This window comes from Cydia strobilella, chromosome 4 (assembly GCF_947568885.1).
Source record: "Cydia strobilella chromosome 4, ilCydStro3.1, whole genome shotgun sequence".
NCBI lineage: Eukaryota > Metazoa > Arthropoda > Insecta > Lepidoptera > Tortricidae > Cydia > Cydia strobilella.
In genome coordinates this window covers 8,969,693-8,988,798 of record NC_086044.1, presented here as the reverse complement: position 1 = coordinate 8,988,798, position 19,106 = coordinate 8,969,693, and the positions used below count along the sequence as shown (strand labels likewise).

At 37.9% G+C, this 19,106-nt stretch overlaps 2 protein-coding genes across 2 annotated transcripts in view; one reads left to right on the top strand and one right to left on the bottom strand.

Moving 5' to 3' along the window:
* Positions 1-10,910: 10,910 nt before the first annotated feature.
* LOC134741147 (uncharacterized) lies at positions 10,911-12,667 on the bottom strand. The gene is made up of 2 exons (XM_063673918.1): positions 11,647-12,667; positions 10,911-11,281 (listed from the first exon to the last, which is right to left on the bottom strand). The coding sequence occupies exons 1-2, from the start codon at positions 12,628-12,630 to the stop codon at positions 11,276-11,278; spliced, it is 990 nt and encodes a 329-aa protein (XP_063529988.1). The 5' UTR covers positions 12,631-12,667; the 3' UTR covers positions 10,911-11,275.
* Positions 12,668-14,268: 1,601 nt separating this feature from the next.
* Positions 14,269-19,106, top strand: part of LOC134740986 (protein muscleblind) — a 496,603-nt gene continuing 491,765 nt past the window's right edge. Inside the window, exons 1-2 of the mRNA XM_063673685.1 lie at positions 14,269-14,534; positions 17,031-17,072. The gene's annotated coding sequence lies outside the window, so the exon portion shown is untranslated. The remainder of the gene's footprint in view (positions 14,535-17,030; positions 17,073-19,106) is intronic.

The following is a 19,106-nucleotide window of genomic DNA, read 5'->3' as shown; positions in this document are numbered from 1 at the left end:
TTATACTGGTTTCGCCGTTAATCTTATTATGCAAACATCATATTATGACGCAAACATCATAAATAAATTATATTATATTTTACTCAGTTTTAATGCAAAATATTGGTCCAAAATACTGATAGGTATAAATAACTCAACAAATACCTTTTGTTCAGATACTTAGTGGTTACATTCTGAATAATTATGAGCACATTAAAAATGGCTTATTATGTGTACTTTCTATTTTATTTATAATATTTCATTTCTTTTTCGGTATTCCGCAGCGCCCCAAAATCAACCAATAGTAGGTATAATTTAGTCTCAATTTCAGATGATAGGAGAAGTGGCGCCACCGTATAGCGACACTTACAATGCTCACTTCGAATTGAACCCTTTACTGTTATCATTATGGTTCAGAGTGCAGCTGTTTGATTAATTAGTAGGTATACAACAGTTTTTTCTGCCACATTGGAATAACATACGTAAATGACCAAAATTTCCTAAGCAAAAGAAAAAAGGGGATCGCATTATATAATCGAGAACAGTGAGTAGGCAAGTCCGACAAATTACAGTGTAATCTCGGGTCTTGCCGCGGCAGCGCCGCCGAGTCTGGCCTTCGGGACCATTGACTTCCCTTCTTGCAAATAAGGCGGGCGTGGGGCGACCACACTGTTGCTCGTGCCAAGACTCGAAAGAAGACTCGCTTTCCTGAGTAAACTAACTTGAGGGAACTAGAGGCAAATTCGACAGTTTAATGACAACTGGTGGTACTCTGGCACTTTTGTGAGAGTGGGCATGTTCCCCTTGTTCTTTGGCATATAAAATGGTAATGCTAATAAGTGTGATTCATCTTAGACTGTTGGAAGTTTATTGCATAGTTTCCGCGATAAAATATGCTTTTCCCCGGGACTCAAACTATCTCTAAACCAAATTTTATCTAAAATGTGAAGGTGTAACCTAAGCCTAACCGAAGTACGGTTATGCCGTTCTCGAGAACGTTCTCAATTTACTATGGGAAATATTCATCAAGAGAGAACATTCCCCATACAAACGGCAGAACGTTCTACAGAAAGGCACACGGTAGGTAACAGACACACTGACAAAGAAAGTGACTTTCCAATATTAGTAGAGTATTCAAGGTAGTTAACTAGGGTTCCGTACCCAAAGGGTAAAACGGGACCCTATTACTAAGACTCCGCTGTCCGTCTGTCCGTCTGTCTGTCTGTACGTCTATCTGTCACCAGGCTGTATCTCATGAACCGTGATAGCTAGACAGTTGAAATTTTCACAGATGATGTATTTCTGTTGCAGCTATATCAACAAACACTAAAAAGTACGGAACCCTCGGTGGGCGAGTCTGACTCGCACTTGGCCGGTTTTTATTAACCACTAGTAAACTGGGACGATTGCAAAAAATTTTGATACATTTTAAGTTTACGATTTTGTCTTGTGATAAACACAATTACCTACATTACATTGTATTTTAGATACATTTTAACAGTAAGTGGATTATCCACATCTTGAAAAATATGTGGTTTTATACGGAATTGTGACGTCATCGGACATCAACTTTACTAAGGGGTCGCACATCGATTTCCCCGAACCAGCTGATTGCTGGAGGATTTCACATGTAGCAAGCTTGCCATTCCTTATCGTATACCTTCATACCACTTAAGTATTAAGTTCTTAGTTTATACTTGGAAGTATGCTCATTTGCCGACCGGACGAAATTCAAGTTGCATATGTCATTCTGTAAAAATATTTAATAAATGGGGCATTTCACGTCAAGCGGGCAGCAAAAAAATTGTCAGGTTCTGGATTTTGTTCATAGTTGGATTAATTGGACCTATATGTGAATTAAAAAATTTGGCATCATTACTTTTTTAATATATTGCTTCGTTAAAAATTTATACGCATTTGAAAAAACTACAAAGTTTGAGGAACGGATTTTTTAGAAATTATTATTGCAATTCTTTCAGTGGATTTAATTATAACTAAATAGTGATTATTTGAGAATATTAGTTGATTTCTTTGAAAATTTATAAAAAAAGTTTTTTGTATCTTTTTTTCATATAACAAACCGGAAGTTAGTATTAAATATCTTTTTTTTTCCAACTTCGCATTTTTTTATATTTTTTATTTTTACACAATAATGTAGCTTATGGTGTACTAATGTCCTATAATTTTTTTTATAATGGCATCTCGATTGGTTTTGAAGATTCATGAAGTAATTCGAAAGTACTGCGCGACGCTCCGTACTGAGAGGTAGTTCTATGTGGCAGTCTTTAATGGCCAATTACGGGTTTTTTTACTTTTGCGTAACGGAATTAAAGCAATAAACAATATTTCATCGGTTAAGATGTAGAAAAGCTAATGATGTATTATTCAATCGTGCCTTGTAGCGCTATCACTGATCAACCATATCTTGGAACTGAAAACAAAATGTTTATGTTTTAACAAAACGCTAGAGGTAACTTAATAACTATAGCTAGGTTTAGGCGGGGTATGTCACATGCTTAAGAGGTCACTTTCGAGTTAGGTCACGTTCTGAGGACGTCACTTTCTGTACGTCACATTCTGAGTTTGTCACATTCCGAGCTCGTCACATTCTGAGTACGTTACTTTCTGAGAACGGCACTTTCTGAGGACGTCACTTTCTGTGAACGCCACTTTCTGAAGCCCTCGCTTTCTGAGTACGTCACTTTTATAGCATAGTAAGATTAAAGCGTATACCTGCATGAACAATGGATACCAGCAATCATAACAGCTGTACGGCATACGGCCGTTTTTATGCCGTACAGCTAATATGATTGCTGGTATCCATTGTTAATGCAGGTATACGCTTAAATATTACTTTGCTATAAAAGTGACGTACTCAGAAAGTGACGAACTCAGAAAGCGAGGGCCTCAGAAAGTGGTGTTCTCAGAAAGTGACGTACTCAGAATGTGACGAACTCAGAATGTGACGAGCTCGGAATGTGACAAACTCAGAATGTGACGTACAGAAAGTGACGTCCTCAGAACGTGACCTAACTCGAAAGTGACCTCTTAAGCATGTGACATACCCCGCCTAAACCTAGCTATAGTTATTAAGTTACCTCTAGCGTTTTGTTAAAACATAAACATTTTGTTTTCAGTTCCAAGATATGGTTGATCAGTGATAGCGCTACAAGGCACGATTGAATAATACATCATTAGCTTTTCTACATCTTAACCGATGAAATATTGTTTATTGCTTTAATTCCGTTACGCAAAAGTAAAAAAACCCGTAATTGGCCATTAAAGACTGCCACATAGAACTACCTCTCAGTACGGAGCGTCGCGCAGTACTTTCGAATTACTTCATGAATCTTCAAAACCAATCGAGATGCCATTATAAATTTTTTTAAAGGACATTAGTACACCATAAGCTACATTATTGTTTAAAAATAAAAAATATAAAAAAATGCGAAGTTGGAAAAAAAAAGATATTTAATACTAACTTCCGGTTTGTTATATGAAAAAAAGATAAAAAAAACTTTTTTTATAAATTTTCAAAGAAATCAACTAATATTCTCAAATAATCACTATTTAGTTATAATTAAATCCACTGAAAGAATTGCAATAATAATTTTTAAAAAATCCGTTCCTCAAATTTTGTAGTTTTTTCAAATGCGTATAAATTTTTAACGAAGCAATATATTAAAAAAGTAATGATGCCAAATTTTTTAATTCACATATAGGTCCAATTAATCCAACTATGAACAAAATCCAGAACCTGACAATTTTTTTGCTGCCCGCTTGACGTGAAATGCCCCAAATGTTAGTATTCATACCACAGCCGAACAGCTAATAGAAAAGTGAAAGAGTACCTATATATTTATAGCAATAGTTTTATAAGACGTCTGTCACTGCCAGAGCAGGTTAATTATTACTATTGTTTGTAAATGGAATGTTGCCGCTTGTTGCAGGCCCTGACTGGTTATTACTATTTAAGTACTTGTCCTTGTACCTATTTCTATTTGAAAACGTATAACAAAACGAGGCAGTGTAAGTCGCTAGAGTCTCGCGCATCCGGCGTATTCCTAGGCTCCACTATAAAGACTAGTCTGGCTGCGCTTGGCTGACGTCACGGTCCATATTTTATACACTTAAAGCTGTTTGTCGTGTCATACCATTATACGCCATGTAACGCTCGGACTTATTGCCAGGATGGAGGTATAACTCAGTTTGAATTGTTTTTTGCACTATGAGCCGGTTTATTGCGTTACATTGGAACGCTTTCATTGCATTTGGACTAAATTACTTTTAAGAATTATGTGACTTGGAGATTTGTTCTCGTAAGTGACTTCTTAGTTCTTTCATATTAGATTGTGTCCGTAGAAAGCATCAAGGGGCCTTAGCAAACAAACGGTGAGTAAGCTCCGTCACTATTTCGTTGTATGTATGTATGTAAACACTTTATAAGACAGGTTAAGATACAATTAAACAGAAAATATACAATGTACAAAGGCGAACTTATCCCAGTAAGGGATCTCTTCCAGTCAACCTTTGAGCTATTGAGAATAGACAAATATAAATGACAGACAAACGAACACTAAATATGTACAGAAAGGTGAATTTTGGTTCAATTATTACACAAGTAAATAATTAAAACCTGTAGCCTATATTATAATATAAATACACATATTATATATATAATACATATATAAATCTCGTTACAAGATAATATGTGTAGACGTACACTAGGTACCTAGTTACCTATTGGTATCTTTTATTAATTTAAATCACTATAATATTAAAAGCAAGTGAATAAAGTGAAGGTACCTATATAGGCACCACAAGTAGGTAGGTATATACTTGTGGTAGTAAAATATTGAGATATATTTTTTACTTATTTTATAATATGCTTATTTTATTTTTGCTTATTTTATATATGTTTATTTTTATTTTGGGCCGTATGCTTGTTTGCCACCGACGTAGTATAAAAAAAATATGTAAAATCAAATGAAGTATGGATATCCTTTAAGACATACTAAAAACAATAAACTGAAATAGATGTCAATACTAAAGAAAAAATTGGATTAAACAAAATTGATTTGTTCCCAATAAGTTGTACCTACTATCAAAGATAGATATAACTCCGTAATAGATGGATACAGTAAGGAAAAAACGTGCCTCGAAAATCAAGAAAATTTGATTCTCGATCAGAGGGCGCTACTAGCTTTGGCCTACTGTCGTATAGATGGCGTTGACGGTTTCGTTTGTTATTTAACAATTATATCCTCTTTGCTACTATAAACAAATCGTTATGTAATTTGATTTGGTATAAGACGATATTGCATAAAAATATGTATTTTTGGACATGTTTATTCTATGTTTCTTTTTTAAACAAATTTAAGCTACAAGAAAAGCAAAAAAAACCGGGCAAATAGTATATATTAAGCCTACAACGCAACGATCCTATAATTACCTGCCGTATGTCCGCCGGGAAACTACGTCTCTTGCGGTATATCTAAAGGGGCCCACTGACTACCTATATTTAGTCCGCTGGACGATATCGGCATGTCAGTTAGAACAAAAATCTGACAGATCCGAACAACTGACAGGCCGATATCGTCCGGCGGACTGATAGTCAGTGGGCCCTTTAAGACCCACAAGAATTTTATGCGTTAGAGAAGATTTAATTCACTAAGTAAAATGAGTATATGTACTTTATGGTTTATCTCCCGTACCTCAGCCCCTGTTCTTAAACTGCTCAAATAAGTGCCTTTAAAGTTATAAATGACAATTGTAGTTTAAGAGCCCAGGCAAGCTCGGTCGAATTTCACCTTCCCATACAAACGGAGTTTCATTCTCATTTTAAAACAACGTGTTGGATTGTAATGAAACTTTGCACATACAATGACATGAGGTATATCTAGGTATGTAATTGGTAAAAAATACAATAACGATATTCACTTGTGACGTACTCGTATCCAATTATATGCATGTAATTAGTTTGTATCGCTCTAGTTTATAAAACAAACGAAATAGAGCAAAAACAAGTTTCGTATGAAAAACTTAAATACATTGTATTTTTTTAACTATGATATCTGAACCTACATAAATAATTACAGACATAGATATACCTTATCCTATTGTAAGTACGAAGTTTCAGAGCAAACTAGCTACTCGTTTTAAAATGAGAGCGTAACTACATTTGTATGGAGAACCCAGCTTGCCAATCAAAATACCTACTTAACAATATAATTTTGCCACAGAAAAGATAATAATGATATGTATATAGGTAGGTGCAGAACTCTCACTATCTAACACAATTCATGTTTGACAGCAGTAGGTCACTAATTACGTTGTCCCTCCTAAATGCATGGCACATTCTCTTTGTCGATCACTAGACTGTCTCAATTATTGTAATTGAGGGATTTACTATTGGCTTTGACTATCACAGTGAGAGTAGCTATGCTATGTGAAGAGTGTGTTCGAGTATTTAGTATCAAGACAACATATTTTAGTAGTTCTGGATTAGTGCCCTTAAACATACAGTACCTATAATAATATATACTTAGACATATGGTTCACAAATACATACAGTAACAGTATCGCACACACATGTAATTTATACTAGAGTGATTTACTCTTAAACAGTTCCGTTCTTTAAAAAAAAACCCAAATAGGTATGTAATTATTTTTTTTATACCCACATATTGCTGTGGCATCAGAAAGATCTCTGCATATATATGCACGAGCATTTTTAAACTTACCTATATAATGTGAGTAAAACAAACATGCCATACCAAAACTACCAATTCAACTGTGCTAATGCTGTCGCTGAAAGCCTTTGTTCTGGGTCTGAATCGTATAGCACGTAGCAGGTAGTGATTTTTTAATTAAATTGTAGTTTCAATAAATTAAGCCAGTTTTATTAAAATATCTGCTATGTTTTTCCCATCACGTTCTACGGTAATTGAGTACGTGAGTCGCAATTGTCAGCTATTTATGGTGGCTCTGTGAGTTTCTTTTAATGTTCCACTTTGCATTTTATGAAATTCTATCGCACTTCACGTCCGCCGCTGAATGAGTAAGTAATCCGCTTATCAAGTTTATGATGAAGAGGCAGTGTGAGAAACACCGCCCTTGATATTAGCTGGTTATTACAAAGACAAAAGTGCCTTGTAATGAAGCTCTTAATTTGTTTACTACGAGTATTAGGGGAAACATTTGCAATGGTATGTTGGTAAATACAATCAAGAACAATAAGATTTGTAAAATCGAGTCACTTTATAAATAAATGTATCCAATGAGATTCATTTTCATTGCGCTCAAGTGTATTAGGTACACATGCCACTCTGTTAAATAAGACCAGTAATTGAAAAGTTTGCCAATATAGCACTCAGCTAGTTTTAAATTTACTTGCATTCTTGAAATGTTTTTTTTTTTTACATTACAACAAGTAAACACGCTGAAATTAAGAAGTTGACGACATCGAAAACCATATGAACTCTTCAATGGTAACAAATTATGTTTGAAAATATGACCTTACAGCTTACATACTTAATTATGTATATTTACGTTAAGCTAATTTTACGGTTTCACTCATGTGATTTTAGTCACTCGCGCGCCATGTTTTGGAGAGCCTAGGTCTACATTTTCAAGCACTAACAGTGCATGAGTGAATAGCGGTCACGACGGGCGTGAGTGAAACCGTAAAATTACCTTAACGTTACTATGTCTCACGATACTTTAAATTCGATTTAAGTATATTACATACAGCAGTAAACTATCTGTCTTTAAATTATAAAAAGTAAACTTAACAGCGTTAACTTTATTAACCCTTCGTATGAAGCACTGATCAGCACGGACGAATTTAAATCCATTGTTTTCCATCCAATATATAGGTTTAAATTCGTTCGCACTTGACAAATAATAGCCGTGCGTTCGGTATATCATTTATTGCAAGACTAGTGCTGCCCTCTGTGGCTATACCTAATATATACCAACACCTCCACCTTTAATCGCTACTTAACTAACTACTTAACTTAATCAACTAATTTTAAACAGCTGTGAATCGTAACCGACCACAATAATACAAATGGTGCGTACAGTGACCTTATCTAACGCGCACACCGGTAGGAACAGTCTGGATTACTAGTTAAGATTTACCTTATAATATTTAAATGCGTTTATTTAGGAATACAGTAATATCTTAATACTATGGCTAGGAAAACAGGGCAACGTGCGAATGTTCGCCTGTAAATTACTTACGTTAATTTACTCTGTGATTGTACAGTCCATTATCATATATAAAGATTAAAAGGATAACAAGTAGGCCGTGCCAAACACTAGAACGCTTACATTTTCTATGCAGCTAACAATTAACACAATTATACAATACTAAAGGTAAGTGATACTTAACTAAAAATATTCCTCTATCAACCTTGTCGGTTGCAACCTGGGGCTGGTCCACGGCGGCAGCCTGCGGGGAAGTGACCTAAGTCGCCCCATCGCTCGCGCTAGCTCTAATCGGCTCGGCTGGTCGTTCCTCTGGTTCCGGCTCGCCTCTATCTACTTGCGGAACAATTAAAGCGCTGCTTCTACGATGGACGGATGATCTAGGCTGTGTACGTACTTCCTCAGTTACCCTTGGGACCCTACGCCTTAGTTGGTCGATGTGCCTATGTACCTCGGTTCTTTTATCACACAATACTTTATAGTCTGTATTACCTAGAATATCTGAGACCTTTCCCGGGACCCAGCGATCGGAGGAGCGGTAGTCACGGCACCACACTTCGTCGCCGCGTGCGAATTTGCGCCCTCTCACCCCTCGTTCCGCGTTTTCCTGCCCTTGACGTTTGTTTACACGGTCTAAACGATCTGGTTTTAAATTATCTAAGTGCAAACGTAAATTCCTTCCCTGTAAGATTCTGGCCGGACTTTCACCTGTAGTGTAATGCTCGGTATTTCTATATGATAATAAAAACCTGTTTAAAGCCGTATCTATATCTACTTTTTGTTTAATAGCTTTTTGAATTGCCCGTTTGCAAATTTTGACGCTATTTTCTGCAGCCCCGTTGGAGGCCGGGTGGTAAGGTGCTGAAAATAAATGATCAATTTTATTTCTTGGAAAAAAAGACTCAAATTCCGCACTAGTGAAAGGAGGACCATTATCTGTAACTACCTGCTTTGGTACGCCAAATCTCGCCCACATTGGCCTTAACTCTGCGATGACGGCCCCTGCGTTAGTTGTTTTCATACGAATGGCCTCAATCCACTTAGAACCGGCATCTACCACAATTAAATAAGTATTCCCTAATATGGGTCCTAAAAAATCACAATGTAATCTTGCCCATGGGCGATTGGGCCATGGCCAGGGACTCGGTGCGTGGCCGGGCGGCGCACTCGCCACGCTGGCGCATACCTCGCAGCCGCCTCTACCGCCTCGTCCACTCCCGGCTACCACACATAACTCCGTGCCAACGCCTTTGTTTTAACAACACCCATGTGTGTGTCGTGCAGCTCTTTCATTACCTTGGATTGACAAGATATGGGAATAATTACTCTGTGTCCCCACATGACACAACCTAGTTTGATATATATCTCTTTCCGTCTATTAAAATATGGCTTAAGCTCTTTTATATCTACGTCATTAGGCCATCCATCCGCGATGTAACTCAAAACTCTGCTAAGAATCGGGTCAGAGGCTGTTTCCCTTTTTAGTACCTTTTAGTCTAATAACAGAGCTTCAGACGCGAAATGTAAGTACGTCTGCTCCGGCAACACTTCTTCAGAGGCGATTGATTCCTCTTGGTGAGAATTAATTAAACGCGATAGGGCATCTGCGGTATTTTTATCAGTATTTACGTATTCTATGTTAAAGTCATAAGCTGATAACTTAATCGCCCACCTCTGAAGCCGACTTGCTGCCGTAGTCGGTATTTCAACATTTGGTCCAAAAATGCTTACTAATGGTTTATGATCCGTGCGAAGAATGAATTTCCTACCAAATAAATACTGGTGGAACTTATCTGTGGCAAAAACTATGGCTAAAGCCTCCTTGTAAATTTGACTGTAATGCATTTCCGCAGGCGACGGCGCGCTCGGAGCCATCGGGAGCGCATTGGGCCAGTACCGCCCCAAGGCCACGTGATGACGCGTCACAAGTTACCACACTAACCCTTGACATGTCAAAATGAACCAATACCTCCGCACCACAGAGATCTTTTTAACCTGAAGGAATGCCTCATTCTGCTCCTTCCCCCAATGATAATGTTTGCCTTTTTTAATAAGCTATACAGTGGTGTTAACCGCGATGCTAAGTTTTTACAAATTTTCCGTAAAAATTTATCATACCTAACAATGATTTTAGTTGATGGGTATTTTGGGGTGGGGGCATGTCGATGATGGGTTTAATTTTATCCGGGTTTACCCTTAAACTTTCTTTGTCGAGAACAAAACCTAAGTACTGAACTTGTTTAGTCAAGAAGTCACATTTACTTTTTTTAATTTTTAACCCATTGGACTCTAATATACTTAGTACCTGCTCGATCGTATGAAGGTGACTACCTATGTCTTTACTTTTAATTAAGATATCATCATAAAAAATAATTACATCCGGTACCCCTTTAAATAGATCTTCCATAAACTTTTCAAAGATTCCCGGGCTAGACGCCAGCCCATACACTAAACGAGTGTATTTGAATATTATGTGTATTTATCACCATGTAATCCGTGGACGCATCATCTAGGACTAGTTGATTATAAGCTTGTGACAAGTCTAATTTAGTGAAAACCTTTGGAACCGGGTACCTATCGACCAATAAGTTAGGATTGAGGGTCACCTTATAGTCCGCACACAGTCGTATTCCGCCGTCCGCCTAAGTGTAAGTGCTTTTTCTTTCTTTCTTTAAGGCCTGAGTGGACGCTCGAGTTGGGCGTGCAGCGGGGCGGGGCGTGCAGCGGGGCGGGGCGTGCGGCGTGCATGTTAAACAAATGCAAACGTATAGGAGCGGCCTTAGTGCACGCTGCTCAAATCACTTGTGAGCCCGACGCCACGCTGCACGTCCCGCCGAACGCTCCGCTTCGAGCGTCCAGTCAGGCCTTACACTTACGAGCAATCACCAGAGGAGTGGCTCAGTCGGAGCGGCTGACTGGCCGGATGACGCCCGCTTCCAGCATGGCGTCAAGCTCGGCGTCAACTCGCGGCCGCAGCGCGAACGGTACCGGCCGTGCGCGGCAGAACACCGGCCCCGCGGCCGGGCGTACGTGCAGCCGCACCGTGCCGCCCGTGTACCGCCCCAGGGTGCCGTCAAACAATGACTCATGCCTGGAAAGGATTTCGTTAAGATTACATTTGTTTACTTTTTCTGTGTCAATATTACAAATCATTGAAGCGGGAACATATATACCTAACTCCGCAAGCCATTGTCAACCTAAAAGAGTCGTGATACCCTGGTCTATGACATACAAATCCAATATTTTTGTAATTCCTTCGTACCTAACTGCGACTCGTACATAACCCTCCGGTTGAATCACAGATTTATCGTAAAGTGTTAAATTTAAATGACATGGCCGTAATGGTAAATCACTGAAACGTCTGTGATAAGTATCTAGCGTAATACATGATAAAGCGGCCCCGGTGTCGATTTCCATGTTTAGCAACTGATTTTGAACAGTTGTTGTGATACATACCGGTTTATATTTGCTTAATGATATTTGGTACATAGGTTCGTTGTCCTCATCCAAATCACAACTATGGTCCAGCGCCGACGTATATCCGCTGTTATCGCTCGCCACGTCAGCTGATGCCTGGTGCGCCTGCACCCAATAGTTGTTTGTGCCTCGGCGGCCCGAGCGCCCTCCGCGCCCGGGCCCGCGCCCGCTGCCGCCTCTCTCAGCTGATCGGTTACCACGTGCTCCGCTACCGTTATAGATCACGCCGTCCCCGCGTGATTGTGACTGGCTGCCCGCCGTTTCCGTCACTCCGAATCTTGCATTTTTCTCCGAGCACATCCTTCTTAAGTGGCCTAAGTTCTTGCACCAACTACACTCAAAGTTTTTATATTTACAGCCTTCTGTTTTATGCCCAATCTCACCGCACGCCATACATTTATGGTTCGCCTCCAGTTTATGTACCCCCGTGATAACCTTAGCATCTCTGTCTACCGCGACTGCATTCTTTTCTGCCGCCTCCAGTGTCGTAGCCAAGCTGACGGCCCTCGAGTAGTCGATACCGTCCTCTGCAAACAATCTTTGCCGCGTCGACTCACTGACAATGCCGCAAACAAGTTGATCGCGAAGATTATCTTCTAAAGTGGTACCAAAATCGCATGTTTTTGCCAACTTCTTCAGTTCTGCCACATACTCAGCTACACTCTCTCCCTCTGCCTGTCGACGCTGTCGAAATCTGTAGCGCTCGGCCAAGATGGAGGGCTTCGGTTGCAAGTGATTTTTAAGCAGCGTCACCGCGTTAGTGAAGGTCAAAGTTGAAGGTTGGGCGGGGCTTGCTAACGTAGATAACAAGTGATATGCATCTTCTCCCATTACTGCGATTACTGTTGGCAATTTCACCGCATCCTTAATATCGTTCGCGAGGAAATACATTTCTAACCTCTCACAGTACATAGTCCAATTTACCGCTTTCACATCAAACTCGGGTATTTTGCCGACGCCCATTGTTTTTTAAACACTATTTAGATTTAGTTATCACTCGTACACAGGATACTACTTGATTTTAGCACGTATTTACTGAAAAACCACGCCTCGTTCGCCAGTGACAAAAATTAGACGTGCGTTCGGTATATCATTTATTGCAAGACTAGTGCTGCCCTCTGTGGCTATACATAGGTACACCTAATATATACCAGCACTGATCAGTGCGAAGGGTTAAGAACTAACTCTTCTCTATATCTTTGCGCTTTCTTGGTTACACGCTCGGGGTCCCCTTGACAACCTAATTACAAGAATTGGCTCAAGCAGTTTTATAAACGCGACTGTCAAAAAACTTCCTGCCTCTCACAGCTTAACTAACTGTGGAATAAACAATCGCCCGCGGTATTTCCGTACCGATACGACCTTCAAACCTTGAAGAAGAGAGTATACTTCCATCTCAAAGGCCGGCATCGCACTTGTAACCCCTCTGGTGTTGCTGGTGACCCATGGAAACCGGTACTTACCTACTATCAGGCGATTCGTCTGCTCGTTTGCCTCTTATATCATAAAAAATACTAAAATTACTAAAATTGGAAATGCAATGTTTTCGGTAAGAGGTACTGGTAAATAGGTACTGATTTTTAGGGTTCCGTACCAAAAAGGTACAAAAGAATCCCTCATCGCTAAATGTTTCGAGAACTACTTAAGATATCGATTTGGAATTTGGAATAGTTATGAACAACGCTAACCCAAACACATTGAGTGTTAATTGTTTTTTTTTTTTAATATGAAAAATGTCCCATATGAAGAGGGGTCAAAATTTCTAAGTCTAGTTACTAATTGGGGCATCGTTTGAAAGAGCTCAAATTGTACATTTCAAAACAATTTTAGATTTTTTTCCGTATAGAAAAAAAAAGATTTATGAAGGAAAATGTGAAAAAATATCCCCCCACTCCTATCTCCGAAGTTTAACAATAAAAAATCATGAAATTTTTAAATAACATTAAAATTATCATCAATATTACAGGAAAAATATAATCACGCCTCTATCTTGAAAAAATTTTTTTTTAATAATCGAAAAACTTTTCCGAATTGAATTTGCACTTTTGCCACGTTTGCGAGTGTTTATTTTACTTGAAAAAAAAATTGTTGAAATCGGTTCACATGATAAAGAATTATTCCTGAAAACATAATAATTATTATCGGCCGCGCAAATTAGTTAGCGGATTTGCCGAAAGATCGCGCTGTAAATAATTATGCTTAGTATACTCTGTCAAGTCTTTTGTGTTTATAGTTACATGAGATAATTGAAAGTTTGCACGGAACCCTCAGTGCGCAAGTTAAACGAACTCTCACTTGACCGGTTTTTTACATGAGTAATAAAAAACTCGACGACGAGACGGACTTCAAACCCAAGACATTAATTATAAAAGCCTACTTACTATTGGTGTTTTATTACCTTACCTACTTAAAATTTTAAGATATATTGGTAACGTTTACTTACCACTGAACAGCTCTGCGGTTTTAATAATGCTAATAGGTAGGTAGTTTTCCGATTTTTAGATAGACTTGCAAATACTATGAGGGTAAGTCACTAAACCGTTTAATTTGCTACAAATCATTCGCCGGGCAAGTGTTTATAGGAAAATATTATGAAAAATAAGTTTTAAAATGTTTAGTACGTGTGAAAATTATGATTAACGGAATGTAATACCCACGTGAATGTGTGTGTTTATGTGCTTGATGTTCGTGATATATCAAAGTTATAATTTATGTGATTCGTATGTTTTGTACTTATTAATTAACCGTGAAATTTTTCGTGATAATAACGAAATACGAAATTTAATTAGAATTGAATTTACCACTAAACTTAAATAAGTGTAGTTAAAGTTATTTCATTTTATTGGATACTAACTATACACACAAAGGTGAGTTTTTAATGATAATTATTTCTAATAGATACATTTCAAGCTGTTCAATGTATATCGCTTTAACAACAGAAGCATTTGTTTAAAATAGTCAAATAAAAAATCCTTAAATTGTAAAAGGTATACCTAATTTAAAAGTATATATCGTTAACTAAACTAAATAAGGTCAGTACGGGTAAGTGTGGGTTACGGGTAAGTGTGGGTTACGGGTAAGTGTGGCTCACGGAGTGTGGCTAGCCTTCAACATTGATAAGTGTTTATTGCGAGTTTATACATTTGTTACTCGCGTGATGTAGTGATAATTGCCTTTATGTCACACTTATCCGTATTGACCATAACGTAATATTTGTATCTTAGATATTTCCTTTTCCTACAAAAAATAATCTTTTAAATCCGCCTATTGTGACAAACGGCCAACTACAGAACATTTTACTGAGCATGACCCACATGCTCTTAAACGGTTTGATTTAGGGATCCGTACCTCAAAGAATAAAACGAAACCCTAAAGCATCACTCGTGTGTCTGCTTGTCCGTCTGTCTGTCACAGCTAATTTGCTCCCAAACTGGTAGACCACTGTAATTGAATTAGAACTAAAATTTTGACAAAAAATAAATACAGAAAATAGTCCATTACTACCCATAAATTACAGGAAACTCCATAAGACAGGTGGAGCGTAAATATTAGGGGAGCAAAAAAAAATGAAAATATCTAACAGTATTTTGTATAATTTTCTCAACGACGTGTGCAGTGCAAAACAAAGTTGTCAAACACAGGTGAATATTTGCTTCCACGTGCTTATCCAGGCGTTTCACAAATATTGGCTTTATTTCACGAAGTATCTTTCTCACCTTTGTCCAATTACATGTGACTTTTTATGCGTTCATCCAACCCGGCTTAACGCGAGTTAAACGGGTGACATGCCGTATTAAAATGTCGTCACTTGAATAATAAGGCCACGCACGGTTTAACATTGTGACTTTTTTTAAATTATAAAATCACCATAAATGGAACATGAAAGTGCATCATTGTTTTTAGGGTTCCGTACCCAAAGGGTAAAAACGGGACCCTATTATTAAGACTCCGCTGTCCGTCTGTCCGTCTGTCTGTCTGTCACCAGGCTGTATCTCATGAACCGTGATAGCTAGACAGTTGAAATTTTCACAGATGATGATTTCTGTTGCCGCTATAACAACAAATACTAAAAAGTACGGAACCCTCGGTGCGCGAGTCCGACTCGCACTTGGCCGGTTTTTTTTTTGTAAAATGATAACAGCACGCATAAACCAGCATTTGCACTCAATTATGCCCACGTAGAAGCTTTCCACTCCTTAGGGAAGGAATTCTGGGTATAAAGGGTGTAAATTTGCGTGCAAATCCGCGCAGTTAGTTTACGAAAAGGAACAAACACCTATATATATTTAACGGTTAATAATATTGTTGGTGTTTATGACAGAATATGAATTTCTAAAGTGATGAGTGATTACATATTGCCTACTCTTTCTTAAAAATAATATGACGTGCACTTTTCTCTACACAAGGCCCTAGTTGGCTAGGAGAGATAAAACTTGTTTGCCAAGGGAAATGTAAATGACAACTTTTTGTCCCAGACTAATAACAGTTATTTTAAATGAAGAAAATCTAAACGAAAAATATAATTATGTCGTAAGGACGTGAACTTCTGTAAATTTCGGTATATCAGGTATTTTGTAGAGGATATCTACTGCATGTTTTTGTAAAACGCCTACAGTTAAGAATTTATTACGTCGTTTTTTTTTCACTCTGAAAATACTCTCGTTATTCTTCGAAATTAGTGAGCAAATAAAAATAAGAAGTGACCATGACCAAGCCTTCCAGGGCCTCGGCTACTGGTTAGTGTGCAAAGTTGCATTTTGTCCTCTAGAGCACCAAGTAATATTATGTTAATTTTGTATTTAATTATATATATTAAAGATACCTACCACCTTAATTACCTATACATTTATGTTCTCGCCAAACTATTACGAGTTACGATGGCGAGATGCGCTAAGTTTTTTTGTCACGTTGGCTGGAAGGATGGACTTGTCAGTGATGATTTTGATTGAAAGTATTAAGTAGGTAGTAAACCCTCGCAATGCTCAAGAATCCACTACTTGGAATCTTTCTCTTACTCGGGTCTATACGCAACACAATGCTTTCTTCGCAGAAGGTTTTCTAGTTTAGTAGTTAAAACTTCATCTACTCGTACTAATTTGACCATAATCTAATGTTTAATGTTTGTAATTAATTATAATGATTTATGAAATAAAACTATGAAAACGGATTGGTGGTCACGAACACTGAAAAGAGTTCGAAACGTCGGGATGTATTATAAATTCAATATACGCGATAGTTTTATTTCATGAGTAACTATCGCGGTAACCGAAGACAATATTATATAATGATTTACCTAAGATTGAACTTAATGCTATTATCAACGTTTTGGTGTTATTGTTTTAAACTTGCCGTCATATTTCCAGGAAAGTTATTAAAGCTGAAAAACAGGATCAAGAAATTAAGAGGTAAGTGCTTTTTTGTTAACGGCCGCGTACTGTCTGTCACCAGGCTGTATCTCATGAACCGTGATAGCTAGACTGTTGAAATTTTTACAGATGATGTATTTCTGTTGCCGCTATAACAACAAATACTAAAAAGTACGGAACCCTCGGTGGGCGAGTCCGACTCGCAGTTGGCCGGTTTTTTTATAAGCCACGTTTTTCTAAACTACCCCATTTTTAACAAACTGTTAGCTAAGAAACATCGAAGGCAATTTGTTAATCTAATAACCCTTAAAAGAAACACTTCGCAGTATTTCAATTTATTTCTGAAAAGTAGTAGAAATTAATATACACTATATTTTTGGCATCTGTAAATTAATTTTGTATAAGTAATATTTCTGCTATAAGTATATTTAAGGAATTGATATAAAACATTGATAAAAAACACATCATATCCTTCAATTGTCGTTACCATATACCTACTATTCTCATTCTCGCATAATTTTGGGCTAACTCGTGTTAAATAAATAAACCAAATTATTTCTTACTAAAAAAACATAAGTTAGGTAACGTCGGTACTTAGAGCTTTACTAACATTTACGAGAGCTCCAACGAGACCATGAAGACGAACTTTACTACAACTTGGTTTTATGTTATGAACACACAAACGCGTCGGGTGTCTTATTTACGTATAATAAAAACAGGGAAAAAGCAATGAATCTCTGGCCACTTCATGCCGTCGTTTTAATATTTTACGTGACCCCTAAAATTTGGGTACCGCTCCGAGGCGGCGCACTTATCATTAAGTTCTGATTACCCGCCGAGAGTTCTCCAAGACATCATGTTAGGAAGATTCTAGAGGTTTTTGGCGAAGTGCAAAAGTTTTACGATATTATGATTACTTGCATGAGAGGAGCTCGGCGCGGACGTGACGACTCGCCCCCGCCACAGATGGCGCTCGCGACCGTGATCGCAGACACGGCCATCCTTTGCAAATGTCACATCCAATTATTATCCGTCCATTTTAGTTTTTCAAACCTTTATAATTTTATTAAACAAATATTATGGGACAATATTTATACACAAGTCGTATTTATGCATAACTCAGGAACACACAAATTACCAGGATTTGAAACGGAGTCCCCGTTCTGCTTTGTAGGCAGGGCCAGGGTCACTATGGATTATTATAATTGCTTTTTACCGTTATTATGTTATGTTTTAATGTGTTGTTAGTTTGCCGTAAATAAATGATTTCTATTCTATTCTAAATACCGTACCGAAACTGCATTTATATCCAAAAATTCCAAAGGCACTTTTAATTAGCCTGTGCCCCCAACTTCGTCCGCGAATAAGTCGTGAAACTGTAGGAAAGCTTTCCGTTAGGCCGTAATTGCATGATATAAACTGTACGTAACGTAAGTACGATTTTCACTATAATACGTTATTTTAGTACGATTGTACAAATTGTTAACTTTATTTAATATTGGTTTTTCTGTGCTTGTTCGCACTTATTATGAGAAAGGAGTCAACATTTTTAAATCGTAATTACTTAACCCTAATCATTACATTATTATGTCAAAAAAATATGGTAATAAATCTTACTTAATACAGTTCATTTATACAATGTACAAGAACGTATATAGTCGAATTTAAACTGCTGTGAGATATACTGTGAGTTCGTGCTGAGCGTCGCTACAAGTGTTAGGTGACCCAAACCCAAACATACCACTATGCCCGCCTACAACGATAGCGCAAGACCTCCCCCAACCGGCTTTCTCGGCGCGCGGCAGTACGCAATACACGGTCGTCGTGAACGCTGCTCGCACTATTAGTACTTGAGAAAGGAGACCTAGGCTCTCCGAAATATGTCGCGCGAGTGACTAAAACAAGTTAGTCTAAACCGTGAAATTATTTAACGTATATAGTTTTCTCACACTAATGTTTTGTATTAAAACGAAATTTGAACTCAATTTGGTCCCTCGACCGTCCTCAGGCAACGCGCGTAACTTGTGTACAGTTATCATATTAACGCTGCGGCCCCTCTATTACTTCATTAGC